A 23,064-nucleotide genomic window follows, 5' to 3' on the forward strand; every position below is an offset into this window, starting at 1 on the left:
CATCTTTTACTGTAGACCACCAAGTGAAATCCATAACACCAAAACAATCCAGTCCATCTTTTTACTGTAGACCACCAAGTGAAATCCATAACACCAAAACAATCCAGTCCATCTTTTTACTGTAGACCACCAAGTGAAATCCATAACACCAAAAAAATCCAGTCCATCTTTTTACTGTAGACCACCAAGTGAAATCCATAACACCACGTCTGTATTTTCCAACCAGGTTACTGTAGTATGACACCATTCAAAAACAAATGAACCAAACCACTTATTGATGCAATTTTATTGAGCCACTGGTCAAATAAGCATTCACGTTGTCGTTATATTGTAAAAGATGACCATGTTCTTTAACAAACACAATATTACAGATTCATCTGTATTCGTCATGTAAAATATGATGCATTACTCAGCGATAATTCTAATCAAAACTTCACCGTGTGGTAGTGAATAAATAAACTATCATGAGTGTGTGTGTGTGTGCTTTTGCCTGGCAAATAACAACTCTAGCTATGCCTCCACCTTCTTTCTCATCATTAGTGTGAAATAAAATAACCTGTAATGAAACAACCTGTAATGAAATAGCCTGTAATGAAGTAGCCTGTAATGAAATAGCCTGTAGCCAAAGAAAGTCCTGGAACGTTGGACATTCAACATGGATAACCGTCAGAGAAACAGCATTTAACAATACAAATACAAGAAAATAATTTAGTTGAACTTAACTAGTGGCCCACCTATTCAGGTGACCTCTTTACCTCGTATGATTCAAAACGGAAACTAAAGTTCTTCTCGGGACATGGAGTAGTCCTAGCCCGATTCCCGGATCTGTTTGTGTCGTCTTGCCAACTTACAACTCAAAATGACAGCAGTGGAGTTGGTAATAACAGCACAAACCGATCTGGGACTCGGGCTAGAGTTGTCCTGTCATAAGTACCACAATTCTTGAGAGCGTAAAATTATTCTGAACACCTTAATAAACATAACATGCTTCCATTAAAATAAAACATTATTTTTCCAGAGTCCCAAATGCTCCCTTATTCTCTATATAGTGCACTACTTTAGACCAGAGCCCTATGGCACCCTATTCCCTATATAGTGCACTACTTTAGACCAGAGCCCTATGGCACCCTATTCCCTATATAGTGCACTACTTTAGACCAGAGCCCTATGGCACCCTATTCCCTATATAGTCCACTACTTTAGACCAGAGCCCTATTCCCTATATAGTGCACTACTTTAGACCAGAGCCCTATGGCACCCTATTCCCTATATAGTGCACTACTTTAGACCAGAGCCCTATGGCACCCTATTCCCTATATAGTGCACTACTTTAGACCAGAGCCCTATGGCACCCTATTCCCTATACAGAGTGCACTACTTTTGACTAGAGCCGATAAGGCTCTGGTCAAAAGTAGTGCCCTAAATAGGGATAGGGGATAGTTTTCCATTTGGGATGCAAGCCTTAAAAATCAGTTTCAGGTCCTTTGGATAACAGTAAAACCTGCTTTCAAATTCCTTCAAGAGAAACCAACAGTTCACAAAAAAAAACAAGTTTTCTTTCTTCTGCAATTGCACGATAGTCTCTTTCTTAGCCAACGTGCCTTGGGGTACAGCTACATAATGTTGCCCTTCCATCTGATGGGCCCGACCAGAACACGTCGTCATTGATCATTGCGAGGAGTCTCCCATCAGGTGGACAATGAGTTCGTAGGTGGAGAGGACGATGGCTGTGTTGGGGATCTGTCTGATGAGCTGTGGAATGAGTCCTCTGTAAAACGCAGCGTAGCCCTCCTCCACTGCCACCAACCGGGCTGTCTGGAAGAAGTACAGATATTTGCTGCCCTCTTCTCGCAGCCTTGTCCGAATCACCTCTGATGAATGGAGACAAGACGCGTTAGAAGGTGATTTTGAATGAAGTTTACAGAGTATTTGACCCAAAGATGGAAGGAACGTTGGGAGTTTAATCTAAAAAAAAGACTGTTCACTCAAAAGGTCAAGTCTGTAGCTTTCTGGGCGACCCAACCAATAACACATAGAAATGCGAGTTATAGAGCTGTCGTTCTCATTGAAAGCCAGTCTAATAAGCTGTAGAGCCATTCTATGAATGCCATTTCGATGCTTCCCCCTTTTTTATTTTTTTAAAAGTTTAGATTTGGTTTTGTACACAGGCTTCAAAACAGCTTTAAAATGGATGTTTGGGTTATTGAAAAGAGATTTCACAGGGGTTTAGATTTGTACTGATTTTAATGATTCTCTACTACACACTGTGTTTTGGCATTAGGCGAACATGATAGAATTTTGAGTCACGATGTGTGTTTGCTTATTCCACAGTAGGCTAGATGGCCGTTGACTGGGCCGTTGTCATTTAAACAGCTACGGCTTGGCCTCCGAAGTCAATGTGCATTTTGTCCGTTGAGCTGTGGTTTGACAAGTTAATATCCTAACATCTTATTCACTACCCATTAATCCCCATGCTTACCGTGCGGGTAGGCTATGCAGGAAGCACAGCCCTTAGCGAAGGCAGCCGCCATCATCAGGCCTAGGAAGTCCGACGCCCCTTTTTCCGTCTCGCTGTTCGGCGACGTGAAGCGCGCTTCGTTCAGGCGTTTCTTCAGCGTCTCGTAGATGAGGAAACAGATCATGGTCTCGGAGATGCCAGCGTAGGACGCCGTCAGGCCCCGGTAGAAACCTCTCATGCCCTCGGTCTTGTAAACGTTACGGGCACACTGCAGCGCGTTCGTCTTCTTCTCCCCTCGCGCCCTGGAGGAAATTATCGGAGGTTAGATTAGAATGAAATAAACATTTTTCAAGTAGGAACTTACAATTAGTGGAAAACAGAAGAAAAACGGAGTGGTTCTATTTGAACCAATAGGAAATACTTGTTTTGCGCCAGGTTGCTATGGTGCGCCTCAATGCGGGGCTCCCGTGTGGCATAGCGGTCTAAGGCACTGCATCTCAGTGCTAGAGGCGTCACTACAGACCCCGGTTCGAATCCAGGCTGTATCATAACCGTCTGTGATTGGGAGCCCCATAGGGCGGCACACAATGGGACCAGCGTCGTACGGGTTTGGACAGGGTAGGCTGTCATTGAGGTGAGGTGTCCCCTAAAGCACCAGGTGTAGAGGTGTCCCCTAAAGCACCAGGTGTAGAGGTGTCAGGAGCTAGTCAACACTTCACCTCCCCAAAACACATAAGTTGTCGTGTGGAGAAGTCAGCATACCTCAGACTCCAGTCAAATATGGAGTCTGAGGTACAAGCATTTCGCTACACCCGCAATAACATCGGCTATACACGTGTCTGTGACCAATAACATCTGCTATACACGTGAATGTAACCAATAACATTTGATTTGAATAGGTCACAGGACAAGATGAGGGGGGCATTCTCTCTCAAACAATACATCCTATATTCCATTTCCTTTCTCAAATATACATTTCAGTATATATATTTTTTAGCATCTTAATACATTTCAGAATATATCTTAGAAGAATATTTGATGAATTTTTCCTCTAGCAGTTAACACTAGTTTGAGGGACGAGCTACATGACACTAGTTTGAGGGACGAGCTACATGACACTAGTTTGAGGGACGAGCTACATGACACTAGTTTGAGGGACGAGCTACATGACACTAGTTTGAGGGACGAGCTACATGACACTAGTTTGAGGGACGAGCTACATGACACTAGTTTGAGGGACGAGCTACATGACACTAGTTTGAGGGACGAGCTACATGACACTAGTTTGAGGGACGAGCTACATGACACTAGTTTGAGGGACGAGCTACATGACACTAGTTTGAGGGACGAGCTACATGACACTAGTTTGAGGGACGAGCTACATGACACTAGTTTGAGGGACGAGCTACATGACACTAGTTTGAGGGACGAGCTACATGACACTAGTTTGAGGGACGAGCTACATGACACTAGTTTGAGGGACGAGCTACATGACACTAGTTTGAGGGACGAGCTACATGACACTAGTTTGAGGGACGAGCTACATGACACTAGTTTGAGGGACGAGCTACATGACACTAGTTTGAGGGACGAGCTACGTGACACTAGTTTGAGGGACGAGCTACATGACACTAGTTTAAGGGACGAGCTACGTGACACTAGTTTGAGGGACGAGCTACATGACACTAGTTTGAGGGACGAGCTACATGACACTAGTTTGAGGGACGAGCTACATGACACTAGTTTGAGGGACGAGCTACATGACACTAGTTTGAGGGACGAGCTACATGACACTAGTTTGAGGGACGAGCTACATGACACTAGTTTGAGGGACGAGCTACATGACACTAGTTTGAGGGACGAGCTACATGACACTAGTTTGAGGGACGAGCTACATGACACTAGTTTGAGGGACGAGCTACATGACACTAGTTTGAGGGACGAGCTACATGACACTAGTTTGAGGGACGAGCTACATGACACTAGTTTGAGGGACGAGCTACATGACACTAGTTTGAGGGACGAGCTACATGACACTAGTTTGAGGGACGAGCTACATGACACTAGTTTGAGGGACGAGCTACATGACACTAGTTTGAGGGACGAGCTACATGACACTAGTTTGAGGGACGAGCTACATGACACTAGTTTGAGGGACGAGCTACATGACACTAGTTTAAGGGACGAGCTACGTGACACTAGTTTGAGGGACGAGCTACGTGACACTAGTTTGAGGGACGAGCTACGTGACACTAGTTTGAGGGACGAGCTACGTGACACTAGTTTGAGGGACGAGCTACATGACACTAGTTTGAGGGACGAGCTACATGACACTAGTTTGAGGGACGAGCTACATGACACTAGTTTGAGGGACGATCTATATGGACAAGTCCAAAGGGTAAACAGGATTTTAGGTCACCATTTAACCTGCTTATCCTTGTAACTGACTTCAACACAGTCCTCTCTGCTCCAAAAAAATGGCACCCCCATATTCCCTACATAGTGCACTACTTTTGAATAGGGCTCTGGTCAAAAGTAGTGCCCTATATTAGGGAATAGGGGGAGGGGTGCAATTTGGTACGCAAGCAGCCGCTTAATATAGCCTCCTCCTCCCACACAGCCTAATGCGTCAGCAGCTCGGGTATTTATGGACCTGCCTGGTCACATGTTAAACCATGCTGCACTGCAGCTAAGATGTGGGGGCTTGTCAAAGGGCACATTACACGTGGTGGTGACCGGTGACTAGACTAGTTACAGTAACCCTGACATGGTCTGTACCATTAGTAGAGAACAAACTCTTGAAGGTGTCCGTCTGTAATTTAAAGATGTAATCAAAAGATTTTAAAAAACAAAACAAGAGATGAACAGTTAGGAATGTACTACATATATAACAGGAATGTAAAGTACATATATAACAGGAATGTACTACATATATAACAGGAATGTAAAGTACATATATAACAGGATGTACTACATATATAACAGGAATGTACTACATATATAACAGGATGTACTACATATATAACAGGAATGTACTACATATATAACAGGAATGTACTACATATGTAACAGGAATGTAAAGTACATATATAACAGGAATGTAAAGTACATATATAACAGGAATGTAAAGTACATATATAACAGGAATGTAAAGTACATATATAACAGGAATGTAAAGTACATATATAACAGGAATGTAAAGTACATATATAACAGGAATGTACTACATATATAACAGGAATGTAAAGTACATATATAACAGGAATGTACTACATATATAACAGGAATGTAAAGTACATATATAACAGGAATGTAAAGTACATATATAACAGGAATGTAAAGTACATACAGTGCCTTGCGAAAGTATTCGGCCCCCTTGAACTTTGCAACCTTTTGCCACATTTCAGGCTTCAAACATAAAGATATAAAACTGTATTTTTTTGTGAAGAATCAACAACAAGTGGGACACAATCATGAAGTGGAACGACATTTATTGGATATTTCAAACTTTTTTAACAAATCAAAAACTGAAAAATTGGGCGTGCAAAATTATTTAGCCCCTTTACTTTCAGTGCAGCAAACTCTCTCCAGAAGTTCAGTGAGGATCTCTGAATGATCCAATGTTGACCTAAATGACTAATGATGATAAATACAATCCACCTGTGTGTAATCAAGTCTCCGTATAAATGCACCTGCACTGTGATAGTCTCAGAGGTCCGTTAAAAGCGCAGAGAGCATCATGAAGAACAAGGAACACACCAGGCAGGTCCGAGATACTGTTGTGAAGAAGTTTAAAGCCGGATTTGGATACAAAAAGATTTCCCAAGCTTTAAACATCCCAAGGAGCACTGTGCAAGCGATAATATTGAAATGGAAGGAGTATCAGACCACTGCAAATCTACCAAGACCTGGCCGTCCCTCTAATCTTTCAGCTCATACAAGGAGAAGACTGGTCAGAGATGCAGCCAAGAGGCCCATGATCACTCTGGATGAACTGCAGAGATCTACAGCTGAGGTGGGAGACTCTGTCCATAGGACAACAATCAGTCGTATATTGCACAAATCTGGCCTTTATGGAAGAGTGGCAAGAAGAAAGCCATTTCTTAAAGATATCCATAAAAAGTGTTGTTTAAAGTTTGCCACAAGCCACCTGGGAGACACACCAAACATGTGGAAGAAGGTGCTCTGGTCAGATGAAACCAAAATTGAACTTTTTGGCAACAATGCAAAACGTTATGTTTGGCGTAAAAGCAACACAGCTGAACACACCATCCCCACTGTCAAACATGGTGGTGGCAGCATCATGGTTTGGGTCTGCTTTTCTTCAGCAGGGACAGGGAAGATGGTTAAAATTGATGGGAAGATGGATGGAGCCAAATACAGGACCATTCTGGAAGAAAACCTGATGGAGTCTGCAAAAGACCTGAGACTGGGACTGAGATTTGTCTTCCAACAAGACAATGATCCAAAACATAAAGCAAAATCTACAATGGAATGGTTCAAAAATAAACATATCCAGGTGTTAGAATGGCCAAGTCAAAGTCCAGACCTGAATCCAATCGAGAATCTGTGGAAAGAACTGAAAACTGCTGTTCACAAATGCTCTCCATCCAACCTCACTGAGCTCGAGCTGTTTTGCAAGGAGGAATGGGAAAAAATGTCAGTCTCTCGATGTGCAAAACTGATAGAGACATACCCCAAGCGACTTACAGCTGTAATCGCAGCAAAAGGTGGCGCTACAAAGTATTAACTTAAGGGGGCTGAATAATTTTGCACGCCCAATTTTTCAGTTTTTGATTTGTTAAAAAAGTTTGAAATATCCAATAAATGTCGTTCCACTTCATGATTGTGTCCCACTTGTTGTTGATTCTTCACAAAAAAATACAGTTTTATATCTTTATGTTTGAAGCCTGAAATGTGGCAAAAGGTCGCAAAGTTCAAGGGGGCCGAATACTTTCGCAAGGCACTGTATATAACAGGAATGTACTACATATATAACAGGAATGTACTACATATATAACAGGAATGTACTACATATATAACAGGAATGTACTACATATATAACAGGAATGTACTACATATATAACAGGATGTACTACATATATAACAGGAATGTACTACATATATAACAGGAATGTACTACATATATAACAGGAATGTAAAGTAAATATATAACAGGAATGTACTACATATATAACAGGAATGTAAAGTACATATATAACAGGAATGTACTACATATATAACAGGATGTACTACATATATAACAGGATGTACTACATATATAACAGGAATGTACTACATATATAACAGGAATGTACTACATATATAACAGGAATGTACTACATATATAACAGGAATGTACTACATATATAACAGGATGTACTACATATATAACAGGATGTACTACATAACAGGAATGTACTACATATATAACAGGATGTACTACATATATAACAGGAATGTACTACATATATAACAGGAATGTAAAGTACATACTTTCTCTCCAGCTGCATCCTGGTCTTAACCATCCAGACAGGGTTCATGAGGGAGTTTGTAACAAAGGCTGAAACAGGAAGTAGAAATAGAGAGTTTCATGTCATATCACTGGATGGAGCAGGAGAGAGAGAGCGAGAGAGAGCGAGACAGAGAGAGAGACAGAGAGAGAGACAGAGAGAGAGAGAGAGAGAGAGAGAGAGAGAGAGAGAGAGAGAGAGAGACAGAGAGAGACAGAGAGAGAGACAGAGAGAGAGAGACACAGACAGACAGACAGACAGACGACACAGGGCTCCTCTACGACACAGGGCTCTATATCCTCTACGTCCCAGGGCTCTACGTCCCAGGGCTCTATATCCTCTACATCCCAGGGCTCTATATCCTCTACGTCCCAGGGCTCTATATCCTCTACGTCCCAGGGCTCTATATCCTCTACGTCCCAGGGCTCTATATCCTCTACGACACAGGGCTCTATATCCTCTACGACACAGGGCTCTATATCCTCTACGACACAGGGCTCTATATCCTCTACGTCCCAGGGCTCTATATCCTCTACGACACAGGGCTCTATATCCTCTACATCCCCGGGCTCTATATCCTCTACGTCCCAGGGCTCTATATCCTCTACGTCCCAGGGCTCTACGTCCCAGGGCTCTATATCCTCTACATCCCCGGGTTCTATATCCTCTACGTCCCAGGGCTCTATATCCTCTACGTACCCAGGGCTCTACGTCCCAGGGCTCTATATCCTCTACGACACAGGGCTCTATATCCTCTACGTCCCAGGGCTCTATATCCTCTACGACACAGGGCTCTATATCCTCTACGACACAGGGCTCTATATCCTCTACGACACAGGGCTCTATATCCTCTACGACACAGGGCTCTATATCCTCTACGTCCCAGGGCTCTACGTCCCAGGGCTCTATATCCTCTACGACACAGGGCTCTATATCCTCTACATCCCCGGGCTCTATATCCTCTACGTCCCAGGGCTCTATATCCTCTACGTCCCAGGGCTCTACGTCCCAGGGCTCTATATCCTCTACATCCCCGGGCTCTATATCCTCTACGTCCCAGGGCTCTATATCCTCTACGTCCCAGGGCTCTATATCCTCTACGTCCCAGGGCTCTATATCCTCTACGACACAGGGCTCTATATCCTCTACATCCCAGGGCTCTATATCCTCTACGACACAGGGCTCTATATCTTCTACGACACAGGGCTCTATATCCTCTACATCCCCGGGCTCTATATCCTCTACATCCCAGGGCTCTATATCCTCTACGTCCCAACGTGTTCTGCTTCAGACTGAGTCTCACCTGCAAAGCCAGCTGAGGACATGTGCACCACTCCGCTGTTGGGGACGAAGACCCCGTTGAACGTCTCTTTCGCCTTCTTGTAGGCAGCAAAATAAATAGCTCTGCAATGACACAAGACGGAGGGCGGTGAGAAAATGGAAATGACAAATTGGTGATAACCCCCTGAATGAATGAATAATGTTCCCATCTTTAGAAGTGTGTGTGTGTATGTATGTATGTGTGTGTGTTTGTAACATCACGTTTCCCAGAGATGCCTGTGCTGTGAAGCAGCAGTCTTTGACAGGGCTAGCCAAACATGCTGTCTGTCCTGTCCAGAGCAGTCTCATTTCTTTCTGCTATGCATTTGGAACAGCCAACCCCAATCCCTGTGTGTGTGTGTGTGTGTGTGTGTGTGGGGGGGGGGGGGGGGGGGGGAGGAAGAGTTCACAGGCAGGAGCAGAATGGGCTGATTAAGAACAGAGAGGGAGGATTAGATGGCTGATACTTAGTGAGGACTGTATACTATGTAGTGTATACTATATAGTGTATACTATGTAGTGTATACTATGTAGTGTATAGTAGTGTATACTATGTAGTGTATACTATATAGTGTATACTATGTAGTGTATACTATGTAGTGTATACTATATAGTGTATACTATGTAGCGTGTACTATGTAGTGTATACTATGTAGTGTATACTATGTAGTGTATACTATGTAGTATACTATGTAGTGTATACTATGTAGTGTATACTATGTAGTGTATATAAACCCTGGGGTGGAAAAGGGCCCAGGCATCAGGTCTACATTGGGATCATCCTGTTACCTTCGTTAAAGTAAAGAACATCAAAAGGCCTGAAGCTGTGTTTTTCTTGTATTTCCCCCCTCTGTCAGTATACAGTATAACCACGTCTGGCTTTCCAATAATATCTCGCTCCATGAATGAAAACAAAGGATTCCATGAAATATGGACTACTTTCTGTTAACGTTTACATGACCACGGGTCAATGTCTTAACGATGTCACCCTCTATCCCGAGAAAAATCAACACTATACTGCAACTCTGTCACTTATAAAGCGGCGTCGTGTTCATCAGGGCACAGTGTAGCAAAAAAAAACAACATTTTTTTTTGCGACGGAAAACAAAAGCACGCGTTTCTTATTGGACGAGTTCAGATAGAAGCTCTCCATTTTGTGTCTACTGAACAGGCCCCTGCTTTGTTCTCTTCCACCTCACCATTCTGCTCTGCCATCCTATCGCCACAGGTTACTGAAGCTGCCATCCTATCACCACAGGAGGTTCCTGGAGCTGCCATCCTATCACCACAGGAGGTTCCTGGAGCTGCCATCCTATCACCACAGCAGGTTCCTGGAGCTGCCATCCTATCACCACAGGAGGTTCCTGGAGCTGCCATCCTATCACCACAGGAGGTTCCTGGAGCTGCCATCCTATCACCACAGGAGGTTCCTGGAGCTGCCATCCTATCACCACAGGAGGTTCCTGGAGCTGCCATCCTATCACCACAGGAGGTTCCTGGAGCTGCCATCCTATCACCACAGGAGGTTCCTGGAGCTGCCATCCTATCACCACAGGAGGTTCCTGGAGCTGCCATCCCATCACCACAGGAGGTTCCTGGAGCTGCCATCCTATCACCACAGGAGGTTACTGGAGCTGCCATCCTATCACCACAGGAGGTTACTGGAGCTGCCATCCTATCACCACAGGAGGTTACTGGAGCTGCCATCCTATCACCACAGGAGGTTACTGGAGCTTCCAGCCTATCACCACAGGTTACTGGAGCTGTCATCCTATCACCACAGGAGGTTACTGGAGCTGCCATCCTATCACCGCAGGAGGTTACTGGAGCTGCCATCCTATCACCACAGGTTACTGGAGCTGTCATCCTATCACCACAGGAGGTTACTGGAGCTGCCATCCTATCACCACAGGAGGTTCCTGGAGCTGCCATCCTATCACCACAGGAGGTTACTGGAGCTGTCATCCCATCACCACAGGTTACTGGAGCTGTCATCCTATCACCACAGGAGGTTACTGGAGCTGTCATCCTATCACCACAGGTTACTGGAGCTGTCATCCTATCACCACAGGAGGTTACTGGAGCTGCCATCCTATCACCACAGGAGGTTCCTGGAGCTGCCATCCTATCACCACAGGAGGTTACTGGAGCTGTCATCCTATCACCACAGGTTACTGGAGCTGTCATCCTATCACCACAGGAGGTTACTGGAGCTGTCATCCTATCACCACAGGTTACTGGAGCTGTCATCCTATCACCACAGGAGGTTACTGGAGCTGTCATCCTATCACCGCAGGAGGTTCCTGGAGCTGCCATCCTATCACCACAGGAGGTTACTGGAGCTGCCATCCTATCACCACAGGAGGTTACTGGAGCTGTCATCCTATCACCACAGGTTACTGGAGCTGTCATCCTATCACCACAGGTTACTGGAGCTGCCATCCTATCACAACAGGAGGTTACTGGAGCTCATTAGTGATTGGAGGATTGGTAACCAGATGCTGAAGTTAACGGAAAGAAGACTTTCTAGGTGTCACATCACTCCAGTAGATTATTGGCCTTTCATTTTAAGAAAAGGCCAACTATTTCCCCATATCCTTAGGAGATGGTTAGATTAGAAAACATAATAATAACTGGGCCCAGGTTGGGGTAATCTGGGCCTTTCGCACCAACACAGTGAAACAAAGGAAAACCCCGTTATTAGGAAATGGTGTTGTCGTAAGATATTGTTCCTGCCCAGTTGTTAAAGTCTAACCATCTGTCAATTGAGATGGCATGGTGTGTGTGTGTGTGTGTGTCATGTTAGTGCACACGGAAAGCTAGAAACACATCCACACCCAAAACAGTACTTCCACCAAATCCACTCTGCTAAATGCAGTGTAGAAGGTGGACTGCAGGGTGGGCTTACCTTGAAGGGGCGACACCGACAAGATTTGGACCCAGTCCCCGGAAAAGAGACCTTGGACCCTCTTTTTCTAGAATTGACCTAGAAATGGGAACATTTTTTTTAAAATACATTTTTCATTGATAAAAAAAAAAAAAAAAAAGAAAGTTTCTCATTGTGATGAATCTTTTTTTTTGCAGAAGATTCTTCTGAGTTTGTTCCGTAAAATTCACACACAGGTATCGTTCTCACACACTCACAGGTATCGTTCTCACACACTCACAGGTATCGTTCTCGCACACTCACAGGTATCGTTCCCACACACTCACAGGTATCGTTCTCACACACTCACAGGTATCGTTCTCACACACTCACAGGTATCGTTCTCACACACTCACAGGTATCGTTCTCACACACTCACAGGTATCGTTCTCACACACTCACAGGTATCGTTCTCACACACTCACAGGTATCGTTCTCACACACACACAGGTATCGTTCTCACACACTCACAGGTATCGTTCTCACATACACACAGGTATCGTTCTCACATACACACAGGTATCGTTCTCACGCACACTTATTTATGACCCTAGAAAAGGATGACCTTTATGCCAGTAGCTGACAAACAGGTATGAGTCAGGTGGGTGGACACACCGACAGGTATGAGTCAGGTGGGTGGACACACCGACAGGTATGAGTCAGGTGGGTGGACACACCGACAGGTATGAGTCAGGTGGGTGGACATACCGACAGGTATGAGTCAGGTGGGTGGACACACCGACAGGTATGAGTCAGGTGGGTGGACATACCGACAGGTATGAGTCAGGTGGGTGGACACACCGACAGGTATGAGTCAGGTGGGTGGACACCCCGACAGGTATGAGCCAGGTGGGTGGACACACCGACAGGTATGAGTCAGGTGGGTGGACACCCCGACAGGTATGAGCCAGGTGGGTGGACACACCTACAGGTCGGCTGATGCATAAGTCCCACTCTCTGCTATATAAAAGCACAGCTGTTTTCTAGGACAATGTTGCCCGCACATTTTGGTCCCCTCTCCCTCACTGTAACTACGTCATTTTAGTCAACTAGGCCTAAAAGAAAAACACTGTTCATGTTACTACGCGGCACAATACGGACTTACAGAGTTAGTTATATCGCCAAAGTAAAGACAACAACCAAGCATGAACTTCTCACATTGGGAAAAAAAAACAAAACAAGGATTTTGAATACAACAATGATTGGCTAAATGAACCAAAACAGATACTTGAAGGCTGTTGTGTAACTTAAGAGTTGCAATGGCTCATGTCCAAACTGCACTGGGTGAACCGGTTGACAATATTATTTGAGCCAATCATCCATTCAGCGGGAGTCCTGCCCACACTGGTTCAGTCAGTCAGCCAAAGGCCTCAAGCTCTAAATCCTTGAAGTGAGAAACATGAGAAACCCCCAGAGCACAGTAGAAGTGGTCAATTCAGCACAGCTTCCTCTTCGTGTTCAATTTGGCAGAGGCACAGTGACACCATGGCTCTCACACCAGCGAACCGATCGCTGCAGCTGTACATAGTCCATCTGTAAAGAACCCACCCAATCTATCTATCTCATCCCCATACTGTTTTTATTTACTTTTCTGCTCTTTTGCCCACCAGTATCACTACTCGCACATCATCATCTGCTCATTTATCAACTCAGTGTTAATCTGCTAAATTGTAATTCTTCGCTACTATTGGCCTATTTATTGCCTACCTCCTCATGCATTTTGCACACACTGTATATAGACTTTCTTTTTTCTCTCCTGTGTCACTGACTTGTTTATTCCATGTTATTCCATGTGTTGTTGTCTGTGTCAAACTTGTTTTAAACTAGTTTTAAACACCCTCTGTGGACTGAGGCAACCCTGCTTGCTTCCTGCCCAAAACAGGCCGTGAGCCTCAGGCGAGGGACATTTCCACAGGTGGCATCAGCACTTACATAACTAGTCCTCACTGTACGTGTGTGTCCTGGCCTGCCTTCCTAGTAGTAAAACACATTCCCAACATGCTCTGTGGTGGAGGCGGCAGTGTGTCTGTGCTCCCCACAGCTGGCGAAGAGAGATTAGATCAGAGCAGGATTCTCAGTCTTTAATCTTAAATACTTCTTTATAGAAGATTAATTTATACTGAACAAAAATATAAAAACACAACAAGTGTTGGTCTCATGTTTCATGACCTGAAATAAAAGATTCCAGAAAAATGTCCAAATGAAAAAAAAAGAAGCTTATTTCTCTCAAATGTTGTGCACAAATTTGTTCTAACACATCTGTTAGTGAGCATTTCTCCTTTGCCGAGATAATCCATCCACCTGACAGGTGTGACATATCAAGAAGCTGATTAAAAAAAGGATGATCATTACACAGGTGCACCTTGGGCTGGGGACAATTAAAACAACTAAAAAGTGCAGTTTTTTGTCATACAGCACAACCCCACAAATGTCTCAAGTTGAGAGAGCAGTTGGCATGCTGACTGCAGGAATGTCCACCAGAGAGAGCTGTTGCCAGAGAATTTATAATGTTTCTTCTCTACCATAAGCCGCTTTCAATGTCGTTTTAGAGAATTTGGCAGTACGTCCAATCCGGATTCTACACCTGCGGGACTGTCGGAGACCACGAAAACTGTGGGTTTGCACAACTTGAAGAATTTCTGCAACAAACAAAAAAAACGGTCAGAAACCACATCCACTGACAGCTGGAACAGCGGGCATCTGGCAATCAGGAGAGTACTATACCAAGTGGATCGGTCACTACATTGTTATGGGTAGGGAACGCAGGGGGGGTGAAAGTTGATCATATCCTGGTCCTACACGAGGCTGTGGTATTAGTTCTTCCTGCTGTGGCGCTGTTCACTTGTCTCCTTCTATAGACGGGTGGGGTTGTTTAGCCAAAAATGATGCGTGCGCCACCGTGGTGTAAAACAGGCAGGGTTGGCTTAGAATCAAAGGATTGTTGACGTCATGGAAACTATATATTTTATCTCCATGGTAACAACTATATCAAGCACGTGGTTTCCATGTAGTTAATGCCACTTCATTCCCCCATGTTCCGGCCATTATTACGAGCTGTCCTGCCCTCGGCAGCCTTCTGTGCCCCCTCACTTATACGAGCCCCTCACCGTAAGACCCACAGTAGAGACTGTCCTGGAACACGTTAATTGAGCTCGCCAGCTTGTAGCCCTAAAAACCAGTAATGAGTTACTTCTGGTTGGTTCAGTCATTCCTATGGGGGAAATTAATTGGGGAAAGAATAGGGTTGTGGGATAGACGACGATAATAAGGTCTGAGGTGAACACAGGCTTTAGGAGATCTGACCTCTGTGAATTATGAAGACTTCATGTTTTGTTCTATGAGATAATATCAGTCAGTTAACATGACCTCTATGAATGATGAAGACTTCATGTTTTGTTCTATGAGATAATATCAGTCAGTTAACATGACCTCTGTGAATGATGAAGACTTCCTGTTTTGTTCTATGAGATAATATCAGTCAGTTAACATGACCTCTGTGAATGATGAAGACTTCATGTTTTGTTCTATGAGATAATATCAGTCAGTTAACATGACCTCTGTGAATGATGAAGACTTCATGTTTTGTTCTATGAGATAATATCAGTCAGTTAACATGACCTCTATGAATGATGAAGACTTCCTGTTTTGTTCTATGAGATAATATCAGTCAGTTAACATGACCTCTGTGAATGATGAAGACTTCATGTTTTGTTCTATGAGATAATATCAGTCAGTTAACATGACCTCTATGAATGATGAAGACTTCCTGTTTTGTTCTATGAGATAATATCAGTCAGTTAACATGACCTCTATGAATGATGAAGACTTCATGTTTTGTTCTATGAGATAATATCAGTCAGTTAACATGACCTCTGTGAATGATGAAGACTTCATGTTTTGTTCTATGAGATAATATCAGTCAGTTAACATGACCTCTATGAATGATGAAGACTTCCTGTTTTGTTCTATGAGATAATATCAGTCAGTTAACATGACCTCTATGAATGATGAAGACTTCATGTTTTGTTCTATGAGATAATATCAGTCAGTTAACCTGACCTCTATAAATGATGAAGACTTCATGTTTTGTTCTATGAGATAATATCAGTCAGTTAACCTGACCTCTGTGAATGATGAAGACTTCATGTTTTGTTCTATGAGATAATATCAGTCAGTTAACATGACCTCTATGAATGATGAAGACTTCCTGTTTTGTTCTATGAGATAATATCAGTCAGTTAACATGACCTCTATGAATGATGAAGACTTCCTGTTTTGTTCTATGAGATAATATCAGTCAGTTAACATGACCTCTATGAATGATGAAGACTTCCTGTTTTGTTCTACGAGATAATATCAGTCAGTTAACATGACCTCTATGAATGATGAAGACTTCCTGTTTTGTTCTATGAGATAATATCAGTCAGTTAACATGACCTCTGTGAATGATGAAGACTTCATGTTTTGTTCTATGAAATAATATCAGTCAGTTAACATGACCTCTATGAATGATGAAGACTTCCTGTTTTGTTCTATGAGATAATATCAGTCAGTTAACATGACCTCTATGAATGATGAAGACTTCATGTTTTGTTCTATGAGATAATATCAGTCAGTTAACATGACCTCTGTGAATGATGAAGACTTCATGTTTTGTTCTATGAGATAATATCAGTCAGTTAACATGACCTCTATGAATGATGAAGACTTCCTGTTTTGTTCTATGAGATAATATCAGTCAGTTAACATGACCTCTATGAATGATGAAGACTTCATGTTTTGTTCTATGAGATAATATCAGTCAGTTAACATGACCTCTGTGAATGATGAAGACTTCATGTTTTGTTCTATGAGATAATATCAGTCAGTTAACCTGACCTCTATAAATGATGAAGACTTCATGTTTTGTTCTATGAGATAATATCAGTCAGTTAACCTGACCTCTGTGAATGATGAAGACTTCATGTTTTGTTCTATGAGATAATATCAGTCAGTTAACATGACCTCTATGAATGATGAAGACTTCCTGTTTTGTTCTATGAGATAATATCAGTCAGTTAACATGACCTCTATGAATGATGAAGACTTCCTGTTTTGTTCTATGAGATAATATCAGTCAGTTAACATGACCTCTATGAATGATGAAGACTTCCTGTTTTGTTCTACGAGATAATATCAGTCAGTTAACATGACCTCTATGAATGATGAAGACTTCATGTTTTGTTCTATGAGATAATATCAGTCAGTTAACATGACCTCTATGAATGATGAAGACTTCATGTTTTGTTCTATGAGATAATATCAGTCAGTTAACATGACCTCTATGAATGATGAAGACTTCATGTTTTGTTCTATGAGATAATATCAGTCAGTTAACATGACCTCTATGAATGATGAAGACTTCATGTTTTGTTCTATGAGATAATATCAGTCAGTTAACATGACCTCTATGAATGATGAAGACTTCCTGTTTTGTTCTATGAGATAATATCAGTCAGTTAACATGACCTCTATGACTGATGAAGACTTCATGTTTTGTTCTATGAGATAATATCAGTCAGTTAACATGACCTCTATAAATGATGAAGACTTCATGTTTTGTTCTATGAGATAATATCAGTCAGTTAACATGACCTCTATGAATGATGAAGACTTCCTGTTTTGTTCTATGAGATAATATCAGTCAGTTAACATGACCTCTATGAATGATGAAGACTTCCTGTTTTGTTCTATGAGATAATATCAGTCAGTTAACATGACCTCTATGAATGATGAAGACTTCATGTTTTGTTCTATGAGATAATATCAGTCAGTTAACATGACCTCTGTGAATGATGAAGACTTCCTGTTTTGTTCTATGAGATAATATCAGTCAGTTAACATGACCTCTATGAATGATGAAGACTTCCTGTTTTGTTCTATGAGATAATATCAGTCAGTTAACATGACCTCTGTGAATGATGAAGACTTCATGTTTTGTTCTATGAGATAATATCAGTCAGTTAACATGACCTCTATGAATGATGAAGACTTCCTGTTTTGTTCTATGAGATAATATCAGTCAGTTAACATGACCTCTGTGAATGATGAAGACTTCCTGTTTTGTTCTATGAGATAATATCAGTCAGTTAACATGACCTCTGTGAATGATGAAGACTTCATGTTTTGTTCTATGAGATAATATCAGTCAGTTAACATGACCTCTATGAATGATGAAGACTTCATGTTTTGTTCTATGAGATAATATCAGTCAGTTAACATGACCTCTATGAATGATGAAGACTTCCTGTTTTGTTCTATGAGATAATATCAGTCAGTTAACATGACCTCTATGAATGATGAAGACTTCATGTGAGCTTCAGAATTCACAAAAAAGTGACGTTAGCTGATGTAGCTTATATCATAGAACCAAACGTATACGATCTCCTAAACCTGTGTTTACCTCAGACCTTATATTCAGCGATTATCCAAAAACGGCATTCATTTTCCCCATAGGCTTTGTCCAACGAACAATGGAGGAGTGCCTACAAAAAGACGCCATTTCCATTTCCCTCTATTATAAGAAGAACAACCCCTTACCGTAACACCCATTGTAGATGAGCCCCATGTTAATAAAGAAGGACAACCCCTTACCGTAAGACCCATTGTAGATGAGCCCCATGCTAATAAGGAAGGACAACCCCTTATCGTAAGACCCATAGTAGATGAGCCCCATGATAATAATAAAGACAACCCCTTACCGTAAAAGCCATTGTAGACTAGCCCCATGCTAATAAGGAAGGACAACCCCTTACCGCAAGACCCACAGTAGATGAGCCCAATGATAATAATAAAGACAACCCCTTACCGTAAGACCCATTGTAGATGAGCACATGCTAATAAGGAAGGACAACCCCTTACCGCAAGACCCACAGTAGATGAGCCCCATGATAATAATAAAGACAACCCCTTACCGTAAGACACATTGTAGATGAGCCCCATGCTAATAATAAAGACAACCCCTTACCGTAAAAGCCATTGTAGACTAGCCCCATGCTAATAAGGAAGGACAACCCTTTACCGTAAGACCCATAGTAGATGAGCCTCATGCTTATAATAAAGACAACCCCTTACCGTAAGACCCATAGTAGACTAGCCCCATGCTAATAAGGAAGGACAACCCTTTACCCTAAGACCCATAGTAGATGAGCCCCATGATAATAATAAAGACAACCCCTTACCCTAAGACCCATAGTAGACTAGCCCCGTGCTAATAAGGAAGGACAACCCCTTACCCTAAGACCCATTGTAGACTAGCCCCGTGCTAATAAGGAAGGACAACCCCTTACCCTAAGACCCATAGTAGATGAGCCCCATGATAATAATAAAGACAACCCCTTACCCTAAGACCCATAGTAGACTAGCGCCACACTAATAATAAGAAAAGGGACAACCCCTTACCGTAAGACCTGCAGCAGGCCAGGTGGTGTAATGGTGCCTGAGCCTGGTCTGATGACCCCAGTACCATTGAGAGTGCCCAGTTGGACCTGGAACATGGGCCGGAGCGTGATGCCTGAAGACTGCAACCTGGTCTTCAGCACCTCCAGAGGACAAGTCACAATGGCTCCCACCGTGCCGCTACATCTGCAGAGAGGAAGTTGAACATTTGTTGACAACATTTCTATAACACGGTAACAACAATATATAGGTCGGGGCTTTTAAGTCATCTGCACTACATCTTTAACGAGAAAAGGCAAACGAATCAATATGGCATTATTAATAAATTACTAACATGACGGAGGACAACAGAGACGGAGCTCCAGTAACCCGCGTAAAAGATTACCAGAAGTGGATTACCGCCAGAGGTGCAGAATGTTTGCTGACAAATGAGTGACCAGGTTTTATTTTTTATGTGTCAGGGGTAGAACACACAAAAAAAAGGCATCCCTATAGCCCAGGGGTGGGCAACTCCAGTCCTCGAGGCCTGATGGGTGTAACACTTGTTCTCCATCCCTAGCAAAACACAGGGGATTAATCAAATTGCATTCTAAAACTGCAGGTCGTGATTAGGTGATTATTGGAGTCCGATGTGTTAGCTGGGGGCAAAACTGTGACACCAATTAGACCCTCGAGGACTGGAATTGCTCACTCTCTCTATATCCTGAGCCTAATAGACGTTTAAATCTCCAAACCATGCACTTTATTTAATTTATGACCGTAACAAGTCAGGGATAGTCTCGAGTGACATCATAAAAATACCCGTCTACAACCCCTGTCCATCCAAGACAAGTTTAGACGGGAGACAGAATCAGATTAGTTTAGCATAAGCTTCATCTAGTGTGTCAATCCTGTACTGCCTGCCCTGTACTCTGTGTCTAAAGGGCAGGTCAACTGCCAAATGCAAGGGATTCCAATTCCTAACACCCAGCTAGACATCCATTCACTGTTTATCATGTCATTCCTCCTAGCGGCCTGGGACACCATAAGATAAGATAAATGATACAGAGTCACATAACCCTACGCACCCTTGGGAACTAACCGTAAAATGGCTACAGGCCAGATGCCCTGATTGACACTCAAAGTTAAATGTTTACATTTGAAACTACCACTCACTGGGCATTCATTTACAAATGAAGGCACTGTGAGAGTCCTGTGTAAATATAGACTAGTTCTCAATGTCATGCCTGGAAAGTGCACTGCACCGTGGCAGCCTATGCAAAGTACCAGGACCTGCAGGACAAGTGAAACTAGGATGTAGGATCTCAAGCAAAAAAAATTATGTAGTACTGTCTGAAATGATAAGAGGAAACTAATCCGTTTGCTCCTATCAACTGTAGATACACAATGGGGTGTGTGAAGTAGCTACTAATCTTCTTTTTTTTGAATTATCATATCATGATATGACAAATAAAGTTATTATCACCATTCTGGTACTTCTTGTCATTGGCTAAGATATTCAGACACACACACACACACACGATAGATATACTACATATGACTGGGATTTCTATTCCTCTGTGGGATTAATATAGTATCAGTGTGTAGTAAATGCAATATCGGCGCTAGGTATTGAATGGTGCTTTCCCAAATGTCAACAGCTGTCAATGGATGACCGTAACTGATTGAGTGATAAGTACTGGCTTCCAAAACAAGGTTTCAGCTTCCAGGTTAAAGAGATGGTTGGACTCGCTCTCGCTCTCTCTCACGACTTGCTAGCTAGTGTAGCTAGCTATATATTAGCTAATATACATTTTTAGGACGGGTACCTTAAGATCCTCTTTCCCCTCTATGGCAGAATCAAATGTTTTCTATGTATAGTTTAGAGTCGGCCATTGTGTACGCTGCAGTAGCTAACACGAGACAGTTTGCTAGTTTAGCACTTAGCATGCTCTATAAATCAGGGATTCCCCAAACTGTGGCCCCCCCCTCCCTTGGTGCACGTTGTTATTTTGTCCTAGCGCTACACAGCAGATTCAAATAACCAACTCATCTTCAAGCTTTGGTTATTTGAATCAGCTGTGTAGTGTTAGGACAAAAAACCAAAACATGCACGGAGCCTCGGACCGACTTTTTGGGAAACTCTCATGAAGATAATACATTTAAAAAAAAACGATGATTAATTTTTTTTTTTAAGTTAAGGTTAGGCATAAGGTTAGTGCTATTGGTTAGGTTTAAAATCTGATTTTACGAAGATACATTTTAGAAATAGGGCAAAGAGTTTTGTGGCAACCATGTGACGTTAATGAGGGTCAGAAAGACTGCGCCACTTGACATTAATACCACATCAAATTAAAAACATTCATCATCTTGATATTTACGACGCTGGTGTTTTATTATATCTCAAGTGTTATCAACTTTATAGAAATAGACAGCATCACAAATGGCTAAGATGCCCACATTTCCTGCATAAAGTTAGCGAACGTAAATGTTAACGTGATAGCTAGAATAGCGGCTAGCTCGCTTCAGAAATCAATATGCGGTCGATTAATAACAGTGAGAATGATACTAATTGGCCACCTGACATTGCATAACTACTCTTGAACCTGTACATTTGCTTGACGAGACGAGGTATAGGACGAGATACCCAGCCGGTACCGGTTCAAACTAAACGGATGATACTAAAAAAGGGGGTGCGTTCGTAAAAGCATCAGTTAATTCTGCGCTGTAAAATCGAAAGTAAAAAGCCGAAGCGAGTTTATCGAACGCACCCCAGTAAACATATACTAGTTAACCAGTTAACAAAACAACTCGTCTGAAACACATTGACATTGTACATCATTACATGTAGCTAACAAACGCATGTTGTAGCTAGCTAGCCAGCTAGCCCTTCTCACGCCATCGGGAACGAGAGGCAAATAGCTAGCAACTGTAACTTCCCTTACAATAAAAATATTCAGCTACGCTATCTAGCTGTCACATTTGAGAGGGAAAAAAGGTCGGATAGGATGACTTACCCCCCCGCGAAGAGATGTAATAACGTATTATTATTCTGTGCCATTTTGGGTTTTTTTAAAACACTATAACCATAATCTTATTTTTCTTCCCGTAAATATAATATTTATAAATCAGAGACTTCAATGTGGCTTTTCTTGCTCATCAACTGTTGTCCTCCACCCGGCTTTCTCTGAATAGGACCAACTCTGCTGCAACAGCATCTGAAGAGATTAATTAATTTGCGTCATGGGGGGCTGGTAGGGGGAGTTGTCCGTGACGTAGAGAGGTCTGACAACAGCACAAGGGGTGTCTCTTTTATTTATGGAAAGAAGATTGACCAATTGATTGACAGAACAGTTGACAACAAAGAGAAATGAATAGTATCCAATAAAAACAATCTACTCAAAGTCTGATGTCCTATTCTACCCTTAGTC

The 23,064-nt window shown here is 42.5% G+C and overlaps 1 protein-coding gene across 1 annotated transcript; it reads right to left on the reverse strand.

Moving 5' to 3' along the window:
- Positions 1-271: 271 nt before the first annotated feature.
- On the reverse strand, positions 272-22,905 carry LOC110491162 (solute carrier family 25 member 33). Its single transcript, XM_036947752.2, has 7 exons — positions 22,651-22,905; positions 19,658-19,840; positions 12,200-12,277; positions 9,275-9,375; positions 7,955-8,021; positions 2,480-2,760; positions 272-1,871 (listed from the first exon to the last, which is right to left on the reverse strand). The coding sequence occupies exons 1-7, from the start codon at positions 22,692-22,694 to the stop codon at positions 1,669-1,671; spliced, it is 957 nt and encodes a 318-aa protein (XP_036803647.1). The 5' UTR covers positions 22,695-22,905; the 3' UTR covers positions 272-1,668.
- Between the last annotated feature and the right edge of the window lie 159 nt (positions 22,906-23,064).

This window comes from Oncorhynchus mykiss, chromosome 16, assembly GCF_057628025.1.
Source record: "Oncorhynchus mykiss isolate SJ-2025 chromosome 16, ASM5762802v1, whole genome shotgun sequence".
Classification (NCBI taxonomy): domain Eukaryota; kingdom Metazoa; phylum Chordata; class Actinopteri; order Salmoniformes; family Salmonidae; genus Oncorhynchus; species Oncorhynchus mykiss.